The sequence below is a fragment of the Danio rerio genome, chromosome 15 (assembly GCF_052040795.2).
Source record: "Danio rerio strain M-AB ecotype USA chromosome 15, GRCz13ab, whole genome shotgun sequence".
In the NCBI taxonomy this organism is placed as follows: domain Eukaryota; kingdom Metazoa; phylum Chordata; class Actinopteri; order Cypriniformes; family Danionidae; genus Danio; species Danio rerio.
The window spans coordinates 23,900,730-23,924,337 of NC_141035.1; the positions used below are offsets into that span (position 1 = coordinate 23,900,730).

At 38.4% G+C, this 23,608-nt stretch overlaps 2 protein-coding genes across 7 annotated transcripts in view; one reads left to right on the forward strand and one right to left on the reverse strand.

Annotated features, from left to right (window-relative positions):
* The window catches only part of LOC101886227 (ovostatin), a 370,063-nt gene that overhangs the window by 14,376 nt on the left and 332,079 nt on the right, over positions 1 to 23,608 (forward strand). The window contains exons 6-9 of one of the 5 annotated variants that reach the window (XR_015509357.1): positions 2,745 to 2,910; positions 2,989 to 3,062; positions 3,146 to 3,245; positions 3,352 to 3,379. The exons of 1 other annotated variant lie outside the window; for it this stretch is intronic. Coding sequence is in view for 3 of the 4 variants with exons in the window: in XM_087284107.1 (XP_087140233.1) it covers positions 2,745 to 2,910; positions 2,989 to 3,073; positions 3,146 to 3,320 (426 nt within the window). In the remaining variant the exon portion in view is untranslated. Of the gene's footprint in view, positions 1 to 2,744; positions 2,911 to 2,988; positions 3,074 to 3,145; positions 5,139 to 23,608 lie in introns of those variants that run through there. 3 more of the 5 variants (XM_087284108.1, XM_087284107.1, XM_087284109.1) reach the window with 3 other exon arrangements.
* On the reverse strand, positions 3,608 to 22,336 carry a2m2f (alpha-2-macroglobulin 2, member f). Of its 2 annotated transcripts, XM_087284030.1 has the most exons (34): positions 22,230 to 22,336; positions 21,314 to 21,494; positions 21,024 to 21,180; positions 19,404 to 19,456; positions 19,268 to 19,288; positions 18,945 to 19,110; positions 18,762 to 18,846; positions 18,497 to 18,611; positions 18,279 to 18,399; positions 18,059 to 18,168; positions 17,796 to 17,966; positions 17,476 to 17,709; positions 17,152 to 17,367; positions 16,913 to 17,062; positions 16,615 to 16,740; positions 16,356 to 16,443; positions 14,750 to 14,891; positions 13,168 to 13,393; positions 12,971 to 13,097; positions 12,771 to 12,892; positions 12,641 to 12,692; positions 12,161 to 12,244; positions 11,914 to 12,090; positions 7,050 to 7,125; positions 6,812 to 6,968; positions 6,482 to 6,556; positions 6,238 to 6,400; positions 5,961 to 6,154; positions 5,677 to 5,889; positions 5,443 to 5,564; positions 5,264 to 5,345; positions 4,078 to 4,161; positions 3,891 to 3,996; positions 3,608 to 3,797 (listed from the first exon to the last, which is right to left on the reverse strand). In XM_087284030.1, the coding sequence occupies exons 1-34, from the start codon at positions 22,334 to 22,336 to the stop codon at positions 3,757 to 3,759; spliced, it is 4,344 nt and encodes a 1,447-aa protein (XP_087140156.1). In that variant the 3' UTR covers positions 3,608 to 3,756. The 2 variants fall into 2 exon arrangements, with proteins under 2 accessions (XP_087140156.1, XP_087140157.1); XM_087284031.1 differs by lacking the exon at positions 19,268 to 19,288 and having other exon boundaries at positions 19,397 to 19,456.

The window sequence follows — 23,608 nt, forward strand, 5'->3', positions numbered from 1 at the left end:
TACAGAGTAACAGTGCAGTTATACTAATTAAACACACCTGGGGCCTGTTTCAGTAAGGAGGTTCAAACAACTCGGAGTTTAAACTTGAACTCTGAGTTGATTTACCGAGAGATTAAAAACTCTGAGTTTTCGGTTTCAGAATAGCTGATCTGAGCTGGGTCAATCAACTTTGAGTAGACCAACTCAGAGTTAAGCGTGCACACCGTGACTATAAAAAGGCATTATCAATGGAGCGAAGATATTACGAGTGACTATGGCAACATCTTAAAAAAAGAGATCACCATTTCTTTCCCCAGCTGAACTTGATGTGCTCATGCAAAGTTATAGCAAATATGAGCGTATATAAAAAGAAGCAACCATCAGTGAAACAGAGACAGCGTGGGAAAACAGCTGCTCAAGTTAATGCGTAATTTTTAATTTTAAGTATTTAAACATTTAAGTATAATAAAATAAGTAATGTAATGTGTGACGTTTATACTTTTTTTCTAAACTTTTATACACGTTTATCAGTTTTAATAGATTTAACAGTGCACTTGTGTGTCTGCCTTTTTATTGATCAAGTAATAGAGGTTGACATAACAATAAGAGCTTAAGCAGTGCTAAAAATAATTTTTAGACAGAATAATAAACCCATTAATCTAGTAATGTACATGTCAAAGGTTAAGCTAAATATTTATGGAAAAAAGGACAAGCCTCGTACGTGACTTTGTTCTGTGTGTGACAAAAATGTAGGCAATAGCTGTGTTTCCATCAAAATACAGGCTATTACATAAATTTGTGCAAAACTGGAATAATGCCTAAAAGATGCGAATAAAGCAGCGTTTTTATCCAACGAGTCAAAGAGAAAAAAATCGTCACTTCCTGATTAACTTGCGGCAAATATCAACAGTAAAAACAGAATTTGAATAAGCTGCGTCAATGATTTTTTATTTAATACTTGCGCCTCAGAAGACAATTGACACACAATGAACACGTTGGGGCGTTTGAAGCCAGACGCGGAGATCTTGACACGCTCCAGACGCTCGGAGGTAATTAATAAATACACTAATACTAAAACAGTAAAGGCATTTTAGAATGACTAAAACAACATTTAAGATGTTCTACAGTGTTCTCAGTCTGCTGGTTTGTCCATTCACACACATTTTCATCATCATCTCTAACAAACTTTTTTAATGTACATACTGTAATTTGTTAAGTGCACTTTGTAGTTTATGCGCATCTTTTCTTATCAAATAAAAGTTTAACCTACTCAGTTATGCACATGTTTTATTATGCATATTTTCAAAAGTTATGTGAATCATGTCGTTTCCATCAATCGTTTTTATAGCCATCTCCAAACTGAGTTCTAAAATAGGTGTGTGAAAATGTAAGGCTCAGGTGAGAAATACGCTTCATCTTTAAAAAAGGGGAGACCGACAGAAACTCAGAGTTTAGAGAATAAAACCTGCTCCGGACCAGGTTAGATTCACAGAGTAAGTTACCACAGTAACTGACTCTGAGTTAAAGTTACCTTTCTTTCAGAAACAGGCTTGACTTACCCTGATTTCTCGAGTTTAACAAACCTGCCATTTTGAAACGGAAAACCCAGAGTTTCTCTCATTTCAGGGTTAAAATACTCTGAGTTTTCACTTAACCTCCTTTCTGAAACAGGCCCCTGATCAAACTAAATCTAAAGGTAGTGTGTTGAAGCAGGACTGGAACTAAATTCTACTAGGCTGTGGCCTTCCAGGAGTTTGACACCCCTGGTACATAGCATATTTTCAAAGCAACTGCCTACATTTATCACAGTTATGCACATATCGTTTAATAAAAACAATAAAAATATACTATAATATAAACTTCATCCATAGAAAAAAAAAAATAAATAATCTGATTCTCATGTCGTTCCAAATCTGTAGTAAAAATAATAAAAAAACACAACAAAGATCATGATTTATACATTTATTTAGGAAAGCCTTTATACTGTTAATGGCACTTTTACTTGCCAGTTTTCCAGACAAATTCATTGAGTCTCTGCAAAAATGTATGTGCGTGTTGTTTAAGATATATATATATATATTTTTTTTTTTTTAATAACACATTTTTACTAGTTATTTAGCAAAATACTAATATTCAGTTGAAAGTGCAATTTAAAATCTTAACTATAGGTCAAACTAGGCAATTAAATTAGATTAATTATAGAAAAAGTAAACAAAGTTATAAAAATTATTGTGACAATTTCTTTGCTCTGTGAATATTTTTGCCTTTAAATGCATTTCGTCCATATCTTACACTTACCTTTTAATAAGCTCTGTGGCATTGGTTGACTCCTGATACTCAATGTTAAAAACATAAAAGGAACCAAAGAAAACACAGAGATAAAATAAATATAAAATAGCAACATAAAGCATCAGAGTAGATGGGGCAGTAATGGTTGAACAGTAATTTACCATTTATTATCACAGTAAATATCTGTAATGGTACATGGAGTAAATTACTGTAATTTATTCTTTGCACTACAGAATTTCATACAAATCCTGCTCCTTTTACAGTAAAATACTGTTTATTTTCATTACAGCTAAACACTGGCTATTTTACAGTTATTTACTGCATAATCTACAGTAAGGGTTAACAGTGTATATATATATAAAACAAATCAAGGAAAGTGCTAGAGACCAGGCTCTGCAGAGACCTGTTCATTTGATGTGGAACTTCATGTCATTCACTCTTTTCACAATAATTAAACAACTGTGCTCATTAAACAGGACAGTCAAGATAACAGGATTGGTCAATGGACAAATGTTTCCTCAACAAGGTGGATTTTGCAGCGTTCTTATGATTTAAACCCAGAGGCCCGTGAAGGCACGTACAAAGTGAAGGCTTTCATTGGGGAAAGGATGATCTCACATGATTTTGATGTGAAAAAATATGGTAAGGCAATTTGCAATAATATGTTGGTTTATTTTTATGCAAATGGGAAACTCCAAATTTCTGTCATCTGATTTGCAGTTTTGCCTAAGTTTGGAGTTTTTGTGATTTCACCAAATCCTGTGAGCATAGATGATGAGTTCATGGTCATTGAGGTTTGCGGAAAGTAAGTAGCATTTTAAAAGCAACAATTTTGTTGATTTTAACCATGTCCAATTTTCTTTAACATTTTCAATAGATACACTTACGGGAAGCCTGTACTTGGTAAATCATCTGTGAAAGTGTGCCGAAAAACTCTTGACACTCACAGTCCACTGTGTGTAAAAGAAAGCACAGAGGTTTGTCGGTTTCACTGTTTGTACCAAACCTGCTTTTTATTTAAAAGTTGTATTTTTACAATACTTCTACAATAGTTTATGTTCCTTGCTTTTCCATTTCTACTAGATAAGTAAAACAGGCTGTGCCAACCATACCGAAACTCTGATCTGATCTCTCTGATACCGTTCTGAACAGACATTCAGTGTCCCAGGTTTTATGTTTTTATTATTTTAAGCAGAAGATGGAAGTAGATGTTAATAGTATAACACTGCTATTAACTCTATCTTTCTTCCTCTTTTTCGTTATGGCATTCATTTTTACTTCTCGATTTGACCTTAGTCAAGGACCTCATGACCTTTGCCATATTATATAAACACAAATAAAAGGTTTAAAGGAACTCTTTTATTATATGTATTTATTTACAATAAATTGTTTTGCATTGGATAAAGAATAAATACTTCTAATGTAACATTTAACATTTAGTGAGTATTTAACATCTTTATTCAAGCTGCAGAAGTAAAGTGTGACTCTTCATTCACAGTGGGATGAGTACTCCATCTCTGACTGATCACCTAGGGGAAATGTTGATACAGAGAAATTAGTTTAATATTAGCTGATACTTCTAGATAATGTAATAAAAACCAAAATGACTCATAAAATCTTACTTGTCTGGTAGTAATCATACACTTTAATAACAGCTGGTTTAAGATTCTTCACTTGAATAATCTGATTCAGTCCAATCTGGAGATTCACTGGGTCTGCTTTAGGAACCTTCAAGAGGATAAAAAGATTTATAAATTTATATGAATCATTATGAATAAAAATATAACTGTTAAAAATAAAATCTTTCACCTCTTTCAGATACACAAGGACATGATCATCTTTGGAATCAATCCGCTCCACAGGCGAGGCATATGACTGCTGTTGAGTTTTAAGCTGTGTTTTGTAAAAAAAAAAAAAAAAGCAAAAGATTAATAAATACATTTATTATGTTACATTCCCAACAAAAGATTGTCACAGTCTGTGGCGTAGCGGATGGGGGCCCTGCGTGATCAAGGTTGTCGCAACAGCCCCCCCTGTCAGGGTGCTGCCATTGTGGTCTTGTTAATTCTTGTTTTAGTGGCAGAGTCCAGACACTAGTCCTGTCATGTCTTGTGTTGTGCTCGACTTGAGTTTTTTCAGGTCGGGCACCGCTTTTGTCATTGTGAGTGTTTCTCTATAAGCGATATTTGTGAGCGCGCCTAGACCGTGCACGTATTTGCTTGATGCGGGCGCGTGAGGTCTGGACGTGTTTGCGATTTCACGATCTCGTCCGGGTGTTCCCATTCGTCTGTCTGCAGTGACGTTTCATTCCCAGCGTCTCAGTCTCGTTGGTTTCGGTTTTGGTCGGCGCAGGGGTGAAGCATGCACGCTGCTTGTGTGAGTACATGGTGAGTGTTTTCATTCATCGTGTACTCATGTCCCACGTTCAGTCTTCTGTTGCTGTGTTTAGCATGTGGAGCATGTTTACATGCACGTGCTTGTGTTGTCACATGAACATGCGGTTAATGAGTAATCTAATTGGCTGCATGTTCTCGTTGTTTTATGTGAGCACATGGCTTGTGTTGGCTCTTTGTGTCATGTGCTCTCCTGTCTATTGTCTAGTCCCAGCCTCCTTGTTAACCCATCATTAGTTAATTATGTTCATCTGTTTGTGTGTTCATTTACTTCTGCTTAAAGTCTCCTCATGTCTGCTGTCCTGTGCCTGTTTGTTTTCTACACTCCCCTGTGTTCCTGCTCCAGTCCTGTCTTGCCAGCCCAGCCAAGTTTGTTTACCCTTTTGTGTTATAGTTATGTTGGTCCCCATCAGGGTGGTTTTTGTTGACTTTTTGTTTTGTTTTTAATAAATAAAAGCCATCTTATGTTGCATTTAAGTCCTTGCTCCCTCATCCTTCCCGAACCATGACACACCCCCACCACCATCCTCTGCCTTTTTGCGCTACGCCTCGGTTCACAGTAAATCAATACATCGAATAAATCCCTTAACAGTCAAACACACCATTGACGTATCAGCTGTGAATCCTGATAAGAGTTTAATGTCCACAATAACCATGTTAGTTTTGGCCTGTGGACCATCATATCTGTAAAACACAAACACAAGAATCATCAGAGTTAATGATGAATAAACTAAAGCCACAACCATAATCAGGTTTTATAGTGTAAAGTTACACTTCTTACGTCACAGTGAAATTTAACAATAGACTTTTTCCAAAGGTTTTCTTGCAATCTCCCTCAACCTCAGCATCAATACTTAATGTTTTAGCTTCAGTAGGAGTGAGAATGTTGTAGAACTGAGCCATCTGAGAGAGTCAAAACAAACACATTCTTAACCATCATCAAAGCATCTCAAAGTAGAATAACCACAAAATGGCAAAAAAAAAAAAGTGAGTGAACAAAGCTGAAACTACAGACCTGCACAGACACACAGGCTGAACCCTTGACTTCAATGCTGTATTTGCCCGGCACATTGGCCAGCTGCTTCTCCTGGTACAGTAACTTGTTGTCCTGATTGACATCAAAGTGGTGAGAGTCTCCTGCTGACTGTACAGTCACTGTGCTGGAGCCGTCAGAGCTGAACACTTTGGTGGCGTACAAAGACAGAGCCTGAAGAGCCACCACTGTGTCCTGGGAAAGAAATAAGTTCAATCATGTGACAATTTTAGCCATTCAGCAATAATGTGTCTGATTTGAGGAACCTGTGTGGAGGAGAATCCTCCATAGGCATTTTGCTGCTTCACAAGCCAGCTGACAATCCTGTTAGCAAAGCCCAGATCAGCTGTAGTGAGTGAATCTGCAGTGAGAACAGCTAGCAGCACATATGAGCTGATCTCCACATCCAGAGAAGCAGAGTCATCAGCAGATGCAGACTGAGACCAGTGGACAAGAGGACCTTTAGGACACAAAAGACAAACTCAACCAGCAGGACAAAAGCAACAGTGCAGTGCAGAAAGTCATCAGAAAGCAATCTCTTACCATCTGAAATAGCAAGATCCTCCAGTTTGTTGAAAAGCTGCTGTCGAGTGTTGGTGTCTCTGGCCAGACTGAAAGTGTAGGCCAGCAGAGCAGTGGTGTAAGTGTTTTTGACATCCTCGATGACAGACCTCAAGCATGACAAACCTTTAGTGATGACAGGATCCTGAAACACAAACAGACAAACAGATGCTGCGAGTATCATTTTACTAAGAGTTTATACTGAGTTTCCTGATGATGAACTTACTGTGACTGGAGTTTCCAGTTCAAGCAGTGATGCAGTAATGTAGGCCGTCATGGTCACATTATTATTCACTCCACCCTATGATAGAGGAGAATTTGGGGTAAGGCAACACAATACATTTATGTTAATTTAGACAGACATTTATCTTGGCTTGACAAATCCTAAATGTTTGAAAGAGAAAAGTTTAAAAGTAAAAGCTAAGTTTCCTAGTTACTAGATTTCTTTCTAGATATTGCTATAGTGATAGATAGATAGATAGATAGATAGATAGATAGATAGATAGATAGATAGATAGATAGATAGATAGATAGATAGATAGATAGACAGACAGACCTTCATTCTGTTGTTAAACAGTCTTCCCTGTTGGATAAAACAGCCGTCTGAATTCCGTCTGCTTATTAACCAATCCTTTGCACTCTGAATAATTTGTGGATCAATAAATGTGTATTTTTGAGCTTTGCCAAAAGACTTCAGGACAAAGGCAGTCAACCTGGTTGTGTTAAAGTTTAAACTATTAAGAATAACTCCTTGACATTATTTCTTTTTAACAAAAGAGTGAAAATATATATACCACGTATTCCCATCACCATAACCAAATGTGCTGTAAGCCCCATCAAAATGCTTGTAGTTCAGTTGTCTCTGGTATCCTGTTAAGTGACATAATGGTTAATGCTTCAACAGTTTGTGTCTGACATTAATAATAAATAAATTTTTCAGCAAACAGTCTCAGTAGTTCCCCTTCAGAGGCAACTCTGAAATGTGTCTGGAAAGATACTTTGAGAGTAAGCTATACGACCAATCAAGTAAGATCCGAGTAGGTAAATGGCCCGATGAATGCCAATGAGGTGGCAGAGCTTGGATTCGCAAGTGCCGCCAATTAATCATTAGTAGAGTATATAGCCAACACACACAATGCAAGCACTTTTTAATCTTTTTTACTTAAGACCCTTACATGAGGCTGAAGAGACTTCTGCCAAGCTGTTTTCCCAAGCAGTGAGGGCATGACTGTTGTGCAACTGATGACCCGGGCTGCTTTGGAGGTCAGGATCGAGATTGCTTGTCCCCCTAGCTCGACCTCCGGACCGATTAGACGGGTGCTACATAGGGACCAAGAGAAAGGTCAAACCTTCCAGGCCCCCCTCCCATTCTTTTCAGAGGTGCACAGTGAGCTCACGCAGGCATGGAAGTCACCATTCTCTGCCTGATCCTCATTAGCCTCCGTCCTCACCATACTTGATGACAGAGCCATCAGGGGTTACAAAGCAATTCCACAAGTGGAGTGCCCTATCGCGGACAATCTTTGGATTCTCGTCCAATCCTGTCCAGGCCGCATCCGCCTTGTACGATATGGCCACCTATCAGTGCTGACAAGTGCAGAAGTTGGCTGAACTGCACAAGGGTGGTTCCTTCCTGGGCCTAATGCATGAGCTCCTCACAGTGACTAACTATGCTCTAATGACCACCAAGTCAGCTGCTCGTGCCCTGGGGAAGATGATGACCACATTACAGGTCCAGAAATGCCACCTCTGGCTGAACCTGGCTGATATGCATGATGTTGACAAAGCTCGCATTCTTAACTTGCCTATTTCCAGGGCGGCCTATTTAGCAACACCATCGGAGACTTTACCCTGGAGTTCTCGATGGTGAAAGAGCAGTCAAAGGCGATAGAAGTGGTCATAAATCAAACTGCTCCCCCTGCAGGCCCATTCACCTTGCCACTAGCTCTGAGGGTGCAAGGGGAGCACTTCCGGGGGTAAGCACTCCATTCCCGAGCTGCCCCTCTGCTGGCACATCAATGATTGTTCCCATGACACTATTAGCACAAGCTCTGCCAGCCAGGTTAACACTACCCAGCTCATGGTGGTGACTCATGCAGACGATCAGACTTGATTATGCAATTCAGTTTGCCTCACGGCCTTCACTAGCGTGTATTTTATGAAGCTCAGCCCCGTATCAGCCCCTGTCGAGAGGAGATTGCTGTCCTCCTGGCGAAGGTTGCAATAGGTATTTAACCCTCCAACTGAGATTAACAGTGGGTTTTACAGCCAGTACTTCATCATGCCCAAAAAGAGCAGTGGGTTAAGACCAATCCTAGATCTGCGCAAACTGAACGGCTATTTACACAAGATGCCATTCAGGATGCAAAACAGGGAAGCACATACTCCAATGTGTCTGTCACACAGAGGCGTTGTTATGGGTAACGTGTGAAGAAAGAAAAAAAAAAGATGGCTTAGCTGATGTAACACTATTGTGAAAAGGTCCGTTTTTTTTTACAGTGCAAAGTGTCCAATTCGAAAATCCCAAAAATGAAGTATACAAAATATATATAAAAATAAACAACCAACTAAGCAAGAAATAAAGACTATAAAGTAACAAAATAAATATGTACAAAAAATTCGCTATTTAGACTCTCAATACTTCTACCAACCGTTACACCACTACTCACACGGCTTCAACCGTTTGGCAGTTGAGTATATGTTATGTATATACATACAAGATCATGCAGGTAAGTTTCCTTCTGTCTCTATATACACACTTTATTTGTATATTACATCACATAAAATGCATCAAGCGTAGGTACATTTTCACAGGTCTTTATGCTCCTTTTTTATCTTTCCCCACAGTCTCTTCACCTCCTCACAGAAAACATATCGTTTCTCCTGCCTGGCCAACACCCGACTGTGCATAAAAGGTTGTGCATAATTTTTTGGCCCCATTTGCCTCCCGTAGCCATCATGGCGCAAAACCAGAGGACAGATACAACAAACACCAACACAAATTGACACATAGGTAAGATAAATGATGTGGTGTGGTGTATGGTGTGTCGAAATATGCAAGGAATAATGGGGATGTAATGTGTTTGTGTGTATGTGTTCCCAATACAATGCAATCTCCAGTGTGCACCCTGAAGATCGGCCGATGGAGTAGAGGTAAGTTATGTGTGTGTGTGTGAATGGACCCTGTCTGCATGGGATTTCACCAAGCTCGCCGGAGGGTGCCCCAGTGCCTCTTCGGCTCTCGCATTCTCAACTATCTTGATGATTGGCATATTCTAGCTTCGTCCTGAGATCAATTGATTTTGCAGAGACAGAGTGTACCGGCACCTCAGCCAGTTGGGGCCCAGGTCAAAAGATCATATGAGACCACTTTAGCGCTGGGTTTACAATCAGGTTCACAGACAGGCATGGTGCACGGACGTGCACTGGGTAACCATCCCTCTGCTGTGTTGCTGCACCCTCAGTCCCTGGATGGTTCTTGTCTTTCTACAGGCGGGGGTGCCCTTAGAACAAGTGACCAGGCATGTTTCTCTTATCGACAGATGTCTCGAGCATGGGCTGGGGGGCCATGTGTAGCATGCAATGTGCAGTCAATGTGCTCTTAAGACAGCTAGCATTCCAAGGAGAATGGAAACTTCAGCCCGGCATGGTCCAGCTGATATGGGAGCGCTTCAGGGAAGCTCAGGGTGATCTGTTTGCTTCTCCCGAAAATGCCAGTTGTTTTATTCCCTGACCAAGACCCCCCTCGGCATGGATGTTCTGGCTCACAGATGGCCTCTGGGTATGCGCAAATATGCGTTTCCCCCAGTGAGCATATTCGCACAGACACTGTGCTAGGTCAGAGAGGATGAGGAGCAGGTTTTGTTAGTTGCGCCACTCTAGCCTAACTGGACCAGGGTTTTCGAACTCACACTCCTCGCAACGGCCCCTTTCTGGTGTGTTCCCCTGAGAGAGGACCTCCTCTTCCAGGGACGAGGAACCCCCTGGCACTCGCGCCCAAATCTCTGGTACCTCCACGTGTGGTCCATAGACAGAGCGTGAAAGACTTAGGTGACTTATTGGCATAAGTGGTTAGCACCATCACTCAGGCTAGAGCACCTTCTACGATGCATGTCTATGCCCTGAAGTGGAGTCTATTTGGTGAGTGGTGTTGAACTTGCCTGATTAGCATTGTGTTATCCTTCCTTCAGGATAAGTTGTAGCATAGGCTGTCATACTCCACACTGAAGGTTTACGTGGCAGCCATCTCCACTCACTGTGATTTGGTGGATGGAAGCACGCTCGGGAAGCATATTCTAATCATCCGGTTACTCAGAGGCGCATGACCACTTCTCATGGGATTTCTCTGTATTCCTTGTGGGACTGCAAAGAGATCCAGTCGGACCACTCGACTCAGTATATGTAAAAATTCCATTAAGACATCACTGCTGGTCACGTTGGTATTGATCAAGAGGGTCGGGAATCTGGAGGCATTTTGGTCAGCGAATCGTGCCTGGAATTCAGGCCGGCTATGTTTCCGGTTCCTACCACCCTATTTAGAGACCAGGCGGTGAACCTGCAAGCACCATAGAGGTGGCAGACCCAGACACTGCACTACTCTGTCTCGTTCACGCTTTGCACCTTTTCGTGGAATGTATGCAGAATTTAAGATCTTCTGAACAGTTCTTTATCTGTTATGGTGGTTGAATAGAACAGAGGTTGGGTCACTGGATAGTAGATGCTATTGCCCTCACCTATCAGTGCCAGGGCGGGTCATGTCCCCTGGTTGTGAGAGCACACTCAACAAGAAGTGTTAGCACACAGCGTCTCCCTCACAGATATCTATAGAGCTGTGGGCAGGGTAACACCTAATATAATTGCAAGATTTTAAAATCTTTGTGTGGAGCTGGTTGTCTCCTGATTATGGGTAACCCTGGTTTATCGGGAGGAAACTAAGCTTGGCATCAAAAATGCTTACTGTGCCAGGTGCCTGACCCAGTACGGTGTCTGATATGACTGCTTGGTTTACCCACATCCTGGGGTTCGGTGCCATCCACAGTGGTGTTCCCATATGTGTATCCAAGCATGGTGTATTCCCCCTTATCAGGTGGACCTGTGTCTTCCCTACCCACTAACCAGCTCATCATATTCAGCACTCCATCATGATGGGGCTAGTCCATATGTCAATATAGCCATAAAGTCCCCTTTTGAGTAGCACGTGGCCTCTGCAGCATCCTCCCCCTTCCGGGACTGGTAGATTTTTCCAAATGTATTGTTGTATTTTAAAAAATCCCTAGACTACAATTAGCTAGATAAAAGCACATTTACCATTGCCAATCCAAATTCTTCTAAATAATTCCCATATAATGTTAATGGTGTCTCTGATTCCACAGCAACTGAGTCTCCAGCTGAGTTTTTGGCTCCTCAGTGGCTAAAAGAAAGTGCTTGCTCTGCATGCACTGGCTATATACTCTACCAATGATTAATTGCCAGCACCTGTGGAGCCGAGCTCTACCAACTCATTTGCATTCATTGGCCTGATTTCTCACTCTTCAGAGTGATTGGTCATATTGTATACACCCAAAGTGTCTTTCCAGACACACGTCTCCATCCCTTCTATGAAAAACGACAGTTTAGTTAGTAACCAAGACATTTTTTATTATGACTGATGTGTCTCACCGCTCTTAAGGAAGCTGCTGGCTTTCTCTCGGATGGCTGATGTGAGCTGCTTTGTGTTCTCCAGATACTGCAGAATGTAAATATTAGGAGAAAGAACAGCCATGTTTTGTTCTCCACAGCCATACGGCATCCGTAATAATCCATGAAGATTCTGCAGTGCACGACCCAATATGTCTCCTGCAAACCAAACACATTATAGAAATCCAAGCGCAAGCTCCTCATTTCTGTTTCTATATGTAAATGTTACCAATGACTGAAACTGAGGATTTTGCTGATCCCTCTATCACATCTTTAGGAAGAGTCAGGTTCATTTCCTCTGAGAGACTGTCACCTGTGAATTAGAGAGACAGATACACATCAGTCATCAGGAGAACACTTCAAAATAAATATTCTAATACCATCTCTTAAGTATCATTAACAATAAAAACACAATTACAATTAGTAATTATCTTGATTTAAACACACAAAAGTGTAAAATAGTGTCTAAAATCAAGTTGCAAAAACATCTCAGAAAAAAAATATCAGTGGAAGCAGAATGCACTTGTATAATACCTAAACTCAATTATGAATGTTTAAACAAAAGTTTTTTTTTCTCGTTATCGATATAAGGTATTTTTGTTGATTTTTTAGAAATAATTTTTTTTTTTTATTATTATGGAATAAGCACAAAGTGAAGCACAGTGAATTCTGTCCGGATGCACTGTATCTACACAACCTGTAGACCCACCCTTTGGACACAGTAACCAGCTGTTGGTCTCTGTCTTTTCAGTTCCTTCAGCCTGCAGCATAAAACAATAACATTAGCAGTATAGGATCATTGGTCGATTATGTCTGAGAGCCATTTGATCTATGTTGACCTGTACAAGCAGACTTCGTGTGACGATGTCAATGCGTCCTCTCTCTGGCACACTCACAATCTCATTGTCACACACAGTCTGGGACGCCTCTGCCTCTGCACTGACTGTAATATTCATCACTCCTGCAACACAAGACATGTTACATGAAGATACAGCAGACACAAACACTGAGAAACAATTATTCAGACTGGACAAGTCACCAAGAACAGAAGGAGTGAGGATCCATTTAAAGGTTTGTCTTCCATTAGCACAGAGACAGGATGAATACTGATCATCAGAGGAGGCTTTGAGAGTGTAGTCTGAGGAAGGAGCTGGACTCACTTTAACCTGTCAATCAAGCACATGTGATTAGTGGAATATTTATTCTGACTGGATCAGACTGAGTCTAAAATCTCACCATGATGCACTTGGACAGATAGTTGAAGACAGTGGCCTTGAGCTCAAAGATCTCCCCACGGATGATGGAGTAAGGTAGAGAGAGCTCCAGGAAGAAGGGCTGGAAAACTGTCAGCTGAGCAGGAGGAGCCAAACCCAGACCTGTGGAGGAAAGACAGAAGGCCTCCGTCTCCCAAGTGGTGATGGTGTCAGGAACTGTAACAGGAACCTCAGCTGATCCAGAGTCTCTGTGGTGCAAAAATAACAATAAGCCTGTTTGATTCTGACTCAGCACTTAAGTAAGCAACATTTGGTTACACAATTGCAAAAAATGTGATTTTGAAGTTATCTGTTTTTGCAAACGACATCTTAATTTCTAGTGTGCAGTATCTAACTTTGGGAATGCCATTAGGCTAGTCCTAAGTATTTTGAAAAGACCAATTAAACCATGTCTTTGAGTTAGCAGTCCAATCTCTGCTATTTTACCTCCAAATCATGTCAATTCATGTAATTACAGATGACTGCCAGACTTAGTTAAGGAGATATTGTTCGCCAGATGGTCTCTGCATGTGCGATCTGAGAAGGGGTGAAAGATGGATACCTAAAAATATCCATGTAAAAATAATTTTAAATGTGTGTTGTGATGCCTTTATTGAGCATAAACAAATTACAAAAATAATTAAATTCTTGGCAGTGTACGTCTGTGCACAGGATGTTAAAGTGACATTGTCTTTTAATGTTAAAAGTTCAATCAAGAGAATCACTAAACAGCAAGAGAATCATACACTCTTTACTGAAAATTTTCAGTAGGTCAGGTCAGTTTAGTATAGGTTTAATTGCTTCTTCCAAACAGGATCTTATAGGAAGATGAGAAAACAAGGTCCATCCATGTTAGCATTCGTCTATTGATTTAGTCAAATTTGCTAGAGGCAAAACTCCTGCATCACCTATGTTTGGTGTGTCAAGGCAAATGCTGTTTAAATTTGAAATGCTCCAACATTTTTTTTCCTCGTTATCAATATAAGGTTTTGTTTTTCTCTATTTTTTAAAAGTAAAATATATATTTTTTATTGTGGAATGGCACAAGGTTAAGCATAGTGAATTCTGTCTGAATGCACTGTATTTACACAATCTGTAGACCTAAGCTATGTTTGGTGTGTCAAGTGAAAGGGTGTAATTGCAGCCTAATCTCACAAGAAAAGTGAAATTTTAGTGACTAATTCTTACGAGTTCAGTATGAGTATGATTTTAAAAAGGAGGCGTGGCACCCAACCCCACCCCTAAACCTAACCGTCATTGGGGGATGAGCAAATCGCACTAAATTGTACGAATTAGATCGTAGGTATTCATACGAATTAGCCACTAAATCGAAAAGTTATGAATTGCCGTGGGACTATGTTGGTAATTGGTGCTTTCGAGACTAGTCATGCCTGAGATAATTTTGAGAAACTAAACGAATGTTTGACAAAGAACAGTAAACATTAAACAAAACAAAAATGCATTCAGAATCTGCAAAGCTCCCAGGTATTTACTGTCCTGGGCACCTGAAGAGATGTATGAGAGACATGAGTTGATGACAAATGCACTGATTTTGCCTCACATACCCCACTTCAGCAAGGTCCCAGATCCATGTTTCTGGGAAGACGGTCCGAATCGTCACTGTGGGAGAATCTCGATTTACAAGAGAAGATTCTGGTCTTGAAAACCCCATTCTCGATCGAGCAGTGTTCACAACACCAGTCCTCGCTAAAAAAAAAAAAAAAAAGTGTTAAGTGTTAGTTTGTAGTGTATGAATAAAGTATATATACACTATAACAAAAAAAATACTTAATAAAAATGAATAACAATAAAAAAGTAAAAAAACATGTTTTTATACAGTACTGGCACATATGCCAAAAGAAAAGAGCAAATAGTAAGCAGATAATACAAACAGAATAGTCAACACATTACAGGAGCAAACAACATTATCTGGACACACAATTGTTTGCATGTATGCGTGTGTCCTCACAACAATTGGACGATTGTTTCTTGTTCCTTGTTTCCTGTTTCTGCTGAGTTTTTTCTTTGCTTGTTTTAGACTCACGACCGATTGTCATCTTTTTACAGAGACCCGGAAGGGGGAAAAATTGGTGAGAGAAAAAAAAAGTGATAGGAAAACATATTTCTAAGGTTTTTGCGTTCCCTTACAAAGATTTTGTATTATCTCGCAAATATGTTTTGCGTTCCTATCCCACTTCTTTACATTAAATCTGTGCGTCGACAGTCGTCTTTCATATGCAACCTCTGAACCAGTGAATGCATGTACAAGCGCTGACTGACAGATGTGTTCCGTACAATAAACTGATCCCAGATCAGCTTCTGTACACGCCATTTAAAGTGACATCTCTGTTATCAAACAAGTGAGCAGCAAACGAATCTCAAGTTTTGTTTTGTTTGATAACAAAGGTGTCTCTGTAGAAATGCACAGATCAATAATGAAAGCATTCTATTACTTTAGAAACTGTTGGTCCTTATTTAAGAGAAAATTAGCTGTTTAAAATAAAGCATGCAGGACGGAGATGTTTACATATTATTCAGTGTATTTGTCTGTCTGTATAAATGTACAACAGAATCCTAAAGTGTCCTGCACTTTTGCTCCTCTGTAAATGGCATGTAAAGAAGCTGATCTGGGATCAGTTTATTGTACGGAGCGCGTCTATAAGTCAGCGCTTATTCATGCATTCACTGGTTCAGAGGTTGTATATGAAAGGCGACGATCGACGCACAGCTTTAATGTAAAGAAAGTGAATGCAGACATTTTATTATTACTTTCAGCATGCTTTTAAGATTAAAAATATATCAGAAATATGGGAAAATACTAAATTATAGGATGATAGTGGGATAGAAATTTAAAATATGGGAGAATTTTGGCAAAAATGTGAGGGTTTACATGAATGAAGTGAACAGGAAGTGTTTGTGGAGAAACAGTTTTGCAAGATAATGCAAAACGTCTGTGCGAGGGAAGGCAAAAAAACTTTAAAATATGTTTTCCTATCACCCAGTTTTTTTTTTTCTTTCACCAATTATTATTTTTTTTCCACCAATTTGTTTCCTCACCATCACGTCCCTTCCTGGTCTCCGTATCTTTTGGATTCATGGTGTATATAATAATAGGTGTGTTTCAAAACAAACAAAAACAAACAGCACGAACATAAATAGCAGTACAGGTACCTATTTTTCTGTGATAAGTCAGGCCTCTGTATGACAGACACTCAGGGACTCGCACAAACAAATTTGAAGCCATTTTCAGCCCCACTCTCTGTGAAAACAAAATTAAATAAAATCTGTCAAATTGAATTGAAATACAGAATAATCACGTCTGAAATATCAAGAGGGCTTTTTGTGCGCTTAAAGTATGTTTGGTATTCACTCACCCAAACCAAATCTAGGATTCTAATCTGTACTGTCACACATGGATTCGACCTGTTACCTTTAAGTTTTCATAGACGTTGTCTGTTAGCACAGATCGACGGGGTCTCACATGTAGACACGGCTGCTCATCTTCAACACTGTATGGATAATATGACACCGACTGAACTGGCAGCAGGTTGAAGATCTGCAATGAGACCACATTTACACACTGTTTCTAATTCATTCATTAATTTTCCAAAATCTGAATATCAGAAAATGGATTATAACAGACATATTCAATTATAATCTTTTTTCACTCGAGTGTAGATTACTACGATACAAAGTTTTTTTTATACTGAATCTTAAAGCATATACACCTTGTCAGCATCCAGACGTTTGCCTGACTCCAGGATCAGGACGCTCTGATCTACAGCACTGAGGCCACACAGTGAACCAGGCTGAGCTGAGAGCTGGAGAGTGTTTTTCTCACCAGGAACTGCTTTAGCAGGAGAAAACTGCAGAGAAACCTGTGACGATAGTGAAATAGGATTTTTTTTAGGACTCAAACAGAAATACAGTATAAAGTAGATTATCTTTAACCTGCTACAACACATACCTTATTACCAAAACATTTTTCAATGCTTAATCTTTTGTTTGCAGCAACAATATTTTCACTGGGCAGAACACAGTACACCAGAATTTGCACTACAGGAGCCACATCTGCACCAACAGACAGTTTGAAGGACACTGTGCCACTTGATACTCTGTTAGAAGAAGACTTCACTTCAAGCTTCTCATATCCATGACGAACAATCACTCCTTTGGACAAGACCTGAAACAAACAGACAACACTGTTATAAACTGACCAGTGCAGTCGATTAATGCTGCGAACAAAATAAATAAATAAGCCATCGCTTTAAGAATGTCCACATGTACTCACTATATAGACAATGTCAGTATTGAAGCCTTCAACCGTCTCTCCAACAAAATAATACTTGACAGTGGCTGTAATCTCAGTGCCACACTTTATTGGCTGCTCGATATTCTCCATAATCAGTTCACTTAATATTGGGGTGTATGGATCGGCGGTCTGGAAGACCTGAACTGTTTTTTTATCTGTAGAGAAGTAAGGTGTTTTGTACTCACGAAAATGGGTATCTGGATATACACTTGCCTGGAAAAAAATCAGAAATGAGTTAACTGTTATTACTGAACCCTTCATGGAATATGAAGTAAAACTAGGTGAATACAAACTCTTACAATCAGAGAAATGTCTTTTTTAGAAAGACTAGATGTATTAAGAGAGAAGCTGGCCAGTCCATCACTGTCTGTAGTGAGATTTAGGAGCAGTTTGGAGGACCAGTTTTCACCCTCTAATAGATAAACCTCTTTGTTTGGAATTGGAGCATCCTTAAAATCGAAAAGTTTGATCTGTTGAAAATAAGATTGTTGAGGAGTTAATTCTGAAATAATTCTAAGTGTATTAATTCCATTAAACTGAGACAAATAGATTTCAGACTTACTTTTCCTTCTATGACTGATCCATGTTCATATGTTTTGGGCAGGTCAATAAGTGTGACTTTCCCAATTTCATATGTAAGAGGTACAGATTCAGATTTTGTCATGGTGATCTCTGTAATAGTAAAATACAGCAAAATAAAAATTTATATCAAAATAAAAGATTACAAATTAAAAGGTTAATAAATTCAGACAACAAAGACCTGACCAAACCAAACAGCTCACCTGTTCCTTCTTCTGTAACCACTGCCTCAACATGAAGAGAATTCATTAGTCTCTCCTTTAGTGTGGAGTTCAAAAAGACTGATATGCCGAAGTTATGGATGGCACAGCCTGCCTTTGTTATCTGATTTTAATGAATAAAAAAAATTTAACATATAAACTTAAGTGTGGTTTAAATACAAGGAGGAAAAATGTTGTGTAGTGCAGTTCAGCTAACATACTTCAGTGGTTTCCTCTGAACACAATGGATTGAAATCTTTGGTATGAAAGTGGCGCATAGAATTACGGCACACTTTCACCCATGATTTACCAGGTACAGGCTGTCCATAAGTGTATCTGTAAAAAAAAAAATCAAGCTACTGAAATACAACTCAGGGTTAAGTAAAATAAATAATATTCTATGATATCTGACCCCAGAAAATGCACTTAACAATTCAATAAAATTAGCACAATTTTGACTGTAAAGGAGAGAAATAAACCACTTACTTTGCGCAAACCTCAATTAATAGTTCTTCTTCATCAACACTTACTTTATTTGGTTTTTTTACTGCAACTTCAAATTTAGGCAAAACTAGAAATCCGAAGACAGAAATCAAAGTCATTAGTAGTAAAATAACATAGTATATTGTATTAATTTGTCAAACGCAGTTATTCCATTTTATGACTCACCGTATTTTTTCACCTTAAAATAATGTGAGATCATCCTTTCTCCAATAAAAGCCTTCAGTTTGTATGTGCCTTCACGACATTCTGGGTTTAATTCATATGAACGCTGCAAAATCCACCTTGTTGAGGAAACATTTGTCCATTGACCAATCCTGTTATCTTGACTGTCCTGTTTATTACCAAAAACACAATCCATTTAGTCACAAAGTTGTGTACATACATGTAAACAGTAGTTACATAAAACACAAAAACTGCTAACTCCTACAGTGTTATAGGATTTAAAATGTCTGTTTGTTATGACAGTACAGGAGGTATTGTGGTCTTACCTCAAGCACGACTGAACTATACTGTAAAAATAAACAGTCATTAAATAATTGTCAGTACTAAAATGATTCAAAGCCAACAAGAAACAAATCATGAGCAAATGAGGCTAATAAAGATATTGGATAAAGCACATCAGACCTGCTGATCAAGTGGTGCAAAGTTTTTATCCAGGGTAACAATTCTGAAGTTAACTGTGGAGACAAAAAGTTTATTATAATCTTTTTTAAGCTTTTCTTTTATGTGCTTTTTGCACACTATTACTAGTGAAAAGTACAGTTAAAGTGTAAACATGCCAGGACAATAGCTATGTTCATGTCATATCATAATTACAAGGTTCCTACTGGTAAAAACATACATAAAACACTGATACTGATGGAAGTGAGGGAGTCACAGACGGTTTTTGGATGCACCTTTAAGTGTTTATAGTCTCTTTAGTGACACTGTGGACTCATTCTAACAAAATCTGATAGAGGCACAGAAGCAATTTCAAGTGAGGCATGAATACCCGATGAAAAGGGCCTGGTAAAGTCAGGACGATAGACTTTTTCCAGTCATGTGAGGTCTTAGTATGAAGTCAGGGGTAGGTAATTTTAATTCTGGTGGTCTAGTATTTCTGGTACTGTATATTAGTTTATCTCCATCAAATGCATATGAACAAGTTAATCAAGGTCTTCAGGAGACAGGCAGGTATTTTTTACATGTTTCAAGCTAAACTTTGTGGTGGCCGTCCAGGATTAACATTACCCACCCTAATATATCCCTATGGGACAGCAGATTATCTTGCGGCACATGAACAAATTAAAGTGAAAATGGTAAATAAACTCTCTACAACTCATTTTAGCTTAACTTTCTTTCACTCATAACATGTCCAAATTTAAAACTATGCATGGACATGCTGTTCAGAGGTGGACCAGTCCACGTCCAATACAGGCTACAACGCAAAATGATCCTGAAATGAATCCTTTTTGTAGATGATAAGATCAACATGTTTCCCATTAAGGTAGAATACCTTTCATCCAGTAAAAATATTTAAGGATAATTAAATATGGCTTCCCCCAGTAAAGTTAATCAGAAAATCAGGGAGGAATGACAAACTGAATTGGGCCAACCAATGGGCAGACAATGAGTTTATCACAAAAGAAAGCCACTTCATCCATGAATCATATGCTTTGAGACAAGGTTTTGCTTCATTGTGTAAAGCAATGCATTAAAAATCAGCTGGATGTACTGTGTCTTTTGTTCTATTGATCTTGCAAAACTGCATGAATAATGGATCATCTGCTCTGAACTCTGACTTCAGCTTTCCAAATACTTATTAATGGGTGCTGGTTCTGCCCCTCTCACCCTGACTTGGTGCCTGTTTGGGATCTGTCCTTGGTTCTTATCACACTTTCTAACACTTTGAACTACTGCATGCACTGGAGTTGAAAGTGCTCTCGTTCAAGTGGTGCTTTACTAGGATTCTTATATTTTCAAAACAATTATGTAGCAAATGACTCTTGTTCTTATCTATTTCCAAACTTATTTGGTTTTCTATTCTGTTTACAAGTCTATAAATACAATGACCTGCTCAATACATACTTTGACCATCTGCAGGGTTTTGTAACATTTTTATTTTTGACCCTAATGACCTATACTGCTACTTCAGCTCATTTTGCTTATTGTATGTTACATCAGCTGTGATCAGGGTAAGATGTCAGTGACACCAGATTCATTTACTCTTTGCTTAGATTATTCTTTGAAACATTCACAACTCACCAGTCTGTCCAGGAATATAGATGGGTTTATCTGTCTGGATAAAGGTCAAAGGGTGGTAAGATTTGAACATGACTTTTCTCTCCTCAGTCCTCTTGAAGGATTCTCCCTGAAGTTCAACCTTCATTATCTGCACTGATTCTGCTACAGCTAGAGGAGCCTGATGAGAAATAAAGTCCTGTATTTACAACTTCTACATCTCAAAAACAAAACGCATTGCAAATGTACATACATAGTTATTATATTTGTACCATTTAATAATTGTATTTAATACATTTTGTTGTGTAAAAGACCTTAAAGTTAAAGCAGCGATGAAACTCTTGCTCAGCTTTCTCCTGCAGCAGTAATGTGCTCTGGTTCCCATGAACCAGATAAATGTTCATGACGAGGCTTTCATTGGGATTCAGAAGACTTGCACACAATTTGGCCTCAGATCCAGACTCAATCACAGCAGGAAATATCACCATGAAAGATCTGTTGAAAGAAATAATCATGCAGTATTGTTAAATTTTCATGTTCTAATGTAAATAGTTCACTCCGCAAAGGCTTATATTGCAACACAGGGGGGCTAAATAAATGCAAGAGATAGCTGTCCGACACAGTGACTAGTATACTGAAAGGTCTCTTTTCCAGATGTCCAAAACTCATGTCATCAGAAATTCAATTCTTACTGGAAATTAAAATTAAATGTTTGTGTTATATTTTGTAATAATTTAAAAAAATATATAAATATAAAATATAATAGTGTAAATTAAAGTTAGGTGAAAATAAATGTTCAATCGACACTTGTAACGTAAGTTATAATTGAAATATTCTTTAATAAACAATTCTTATATCAAATACCCATAGAAAAAAAGCTAAATGGATACATTTTAATTATTGTAAATTGCCTGTTCTGTAAGTTATAAATAATAATACATTTATTGGTAACACTTTTTTGATGGTCCATTTGTGTATTAGTAGACTGTCTGCTTAATATTTGCTGATACTACTCCTTCAACAGACATTTAACTGACTATAAGGAACTTTTTCAAGTACATGTCAACTTAAACTAACCCTAACCCCAACCTTAACCTAACAGTCTACTTATAATCTAAAGAGAATTAGTTGGCGTGTAGATGCAATCTAACTTAAATTCATTTATTATACATAATACAAAACATAACTGCAAAATAACGGTGTTCCTCAATTAAAGTGCTAAAAACTTACGGCTCTGCCATTTTTCCATTGACACAAATGAGGAGGGAAAAGAGCAGGAGGAGCCCTTTCCAACAACAGCTGAAGTTCAGTGCCATGATGACGAGTGTCCAGGCCATGAGATGAGATGAACTGTCCCTTATAAAGGGACTTTTGTGCTGAAGGAGGGACTTTAAATATATATATATATTGATTGTTTGATTAATAATTCAACCAGGCAAAGTAGTTTAAAAGCTTGTGCAAATCCACATATGTTGATTTGAAAAAGTTTGATAAAAATAAAAACTGAATTGAAGACAAATAAAAGCTTTACAATTATATGCAATAAAATAATCATTTAGTTCTGTAAGTATTTCTGCCTTAATACTGAAATGGTCTTACTTTTAATCTAAAAAAATTACATTTTATTTGCATTCAAGCAATTTTCAGTTAAACAACATAAAATCACACAGTGCGCATATATGCGATCTCCTGAAAACATTCTCCCACTCTTGATCTACAGTATATTGAAAAACACAGCAACTGACCTTTGACACTGTCTACAAATAGTGGGCTCAGACAACTGATAAAAACATCCAAAAGCACATTCACCCACTCAAAGTGAGTGGGAATGTTACAGTAATTTGCTGATTACTCACAACAAAATGTCAGAAAAGATTCGGAAATCTGATGCCTCAAAATCTGTTTTGTGATATAAAGTGTTTGAAGACACTGAAAGACTAATATTTTAGATTAGATGTGTGATAGGGTGTGTGAGGTAAGTGACTGTGGTTGACATCTGTAATGACCAATCATTGCAGAGTACTCCCCCCTATTTAATGCTGAGTGGCTGTAGCTTGTCATGAGGTATGTTCTGTGACCCCCTCCCTGTGTGGGATGGGGTGCTAATTGCTAATTGTTTTAGCTGAGGGTGAATGTTGATCCTGTGTCATTGCATTCCAGCCTGCCTGGGTTATGTGTAGGCATGGGCCGGTATAAGATTCTGACAGTATGAGAACCTTGAATAAAAATTTCATGGTTTTATGGTATTGTGATCACTGCTTTAAAATATATTATCTTTACATGTCTGAATAAAGAACAATTATATTAAGAAAGATATTTTGGAGGAGTAAACATGTCAGGCTAAATAATTCAAATGAATTATTGACTTCTGCTGTCTTTTATTTCAAAAGACATGTTTTTTTGTTTGTTTTTTTGGAATTTAAAACCGCATCTTTGAATATCTTTTTTGCTGGAGATACTTGTATCCTAAAACAGTATTTTTAAAAAAGTAAATAAAATCTTACTCCTACCTTAGGAATGGTACAGCAGAAAATTTTGACTGTTTTAAAACCTTGACTTTTCAAAACCACGGTATACCTTGAAAACTGTTATCGTCCCATGCCTGTTTC

Bases quoted from the DNA above. Each gene is read 5' to 3' on its own strand.
- a2m2f (XM_087284030.1), bottom strand. From the start codon at position 22,336: ATGGCCTGGACACTCGTCATCATGGCACTGAACTTCAGCTGTTGTTGG. The intron at 18,612-18,761 runs GTAAGTGGTTTA...TTTTTTTTACAG, and splicing joins TTAATTGAGGTTTGCGCAAA to ATACACTTATGGACAGCCTG. The intron at 17,967-18,058 runs GTAAGTCTGAAA...TATTTTCAACAG, and splicing joins GATCAGTCATAGAAGGAAAA to ATCAAACTTTTCGATTTTAA.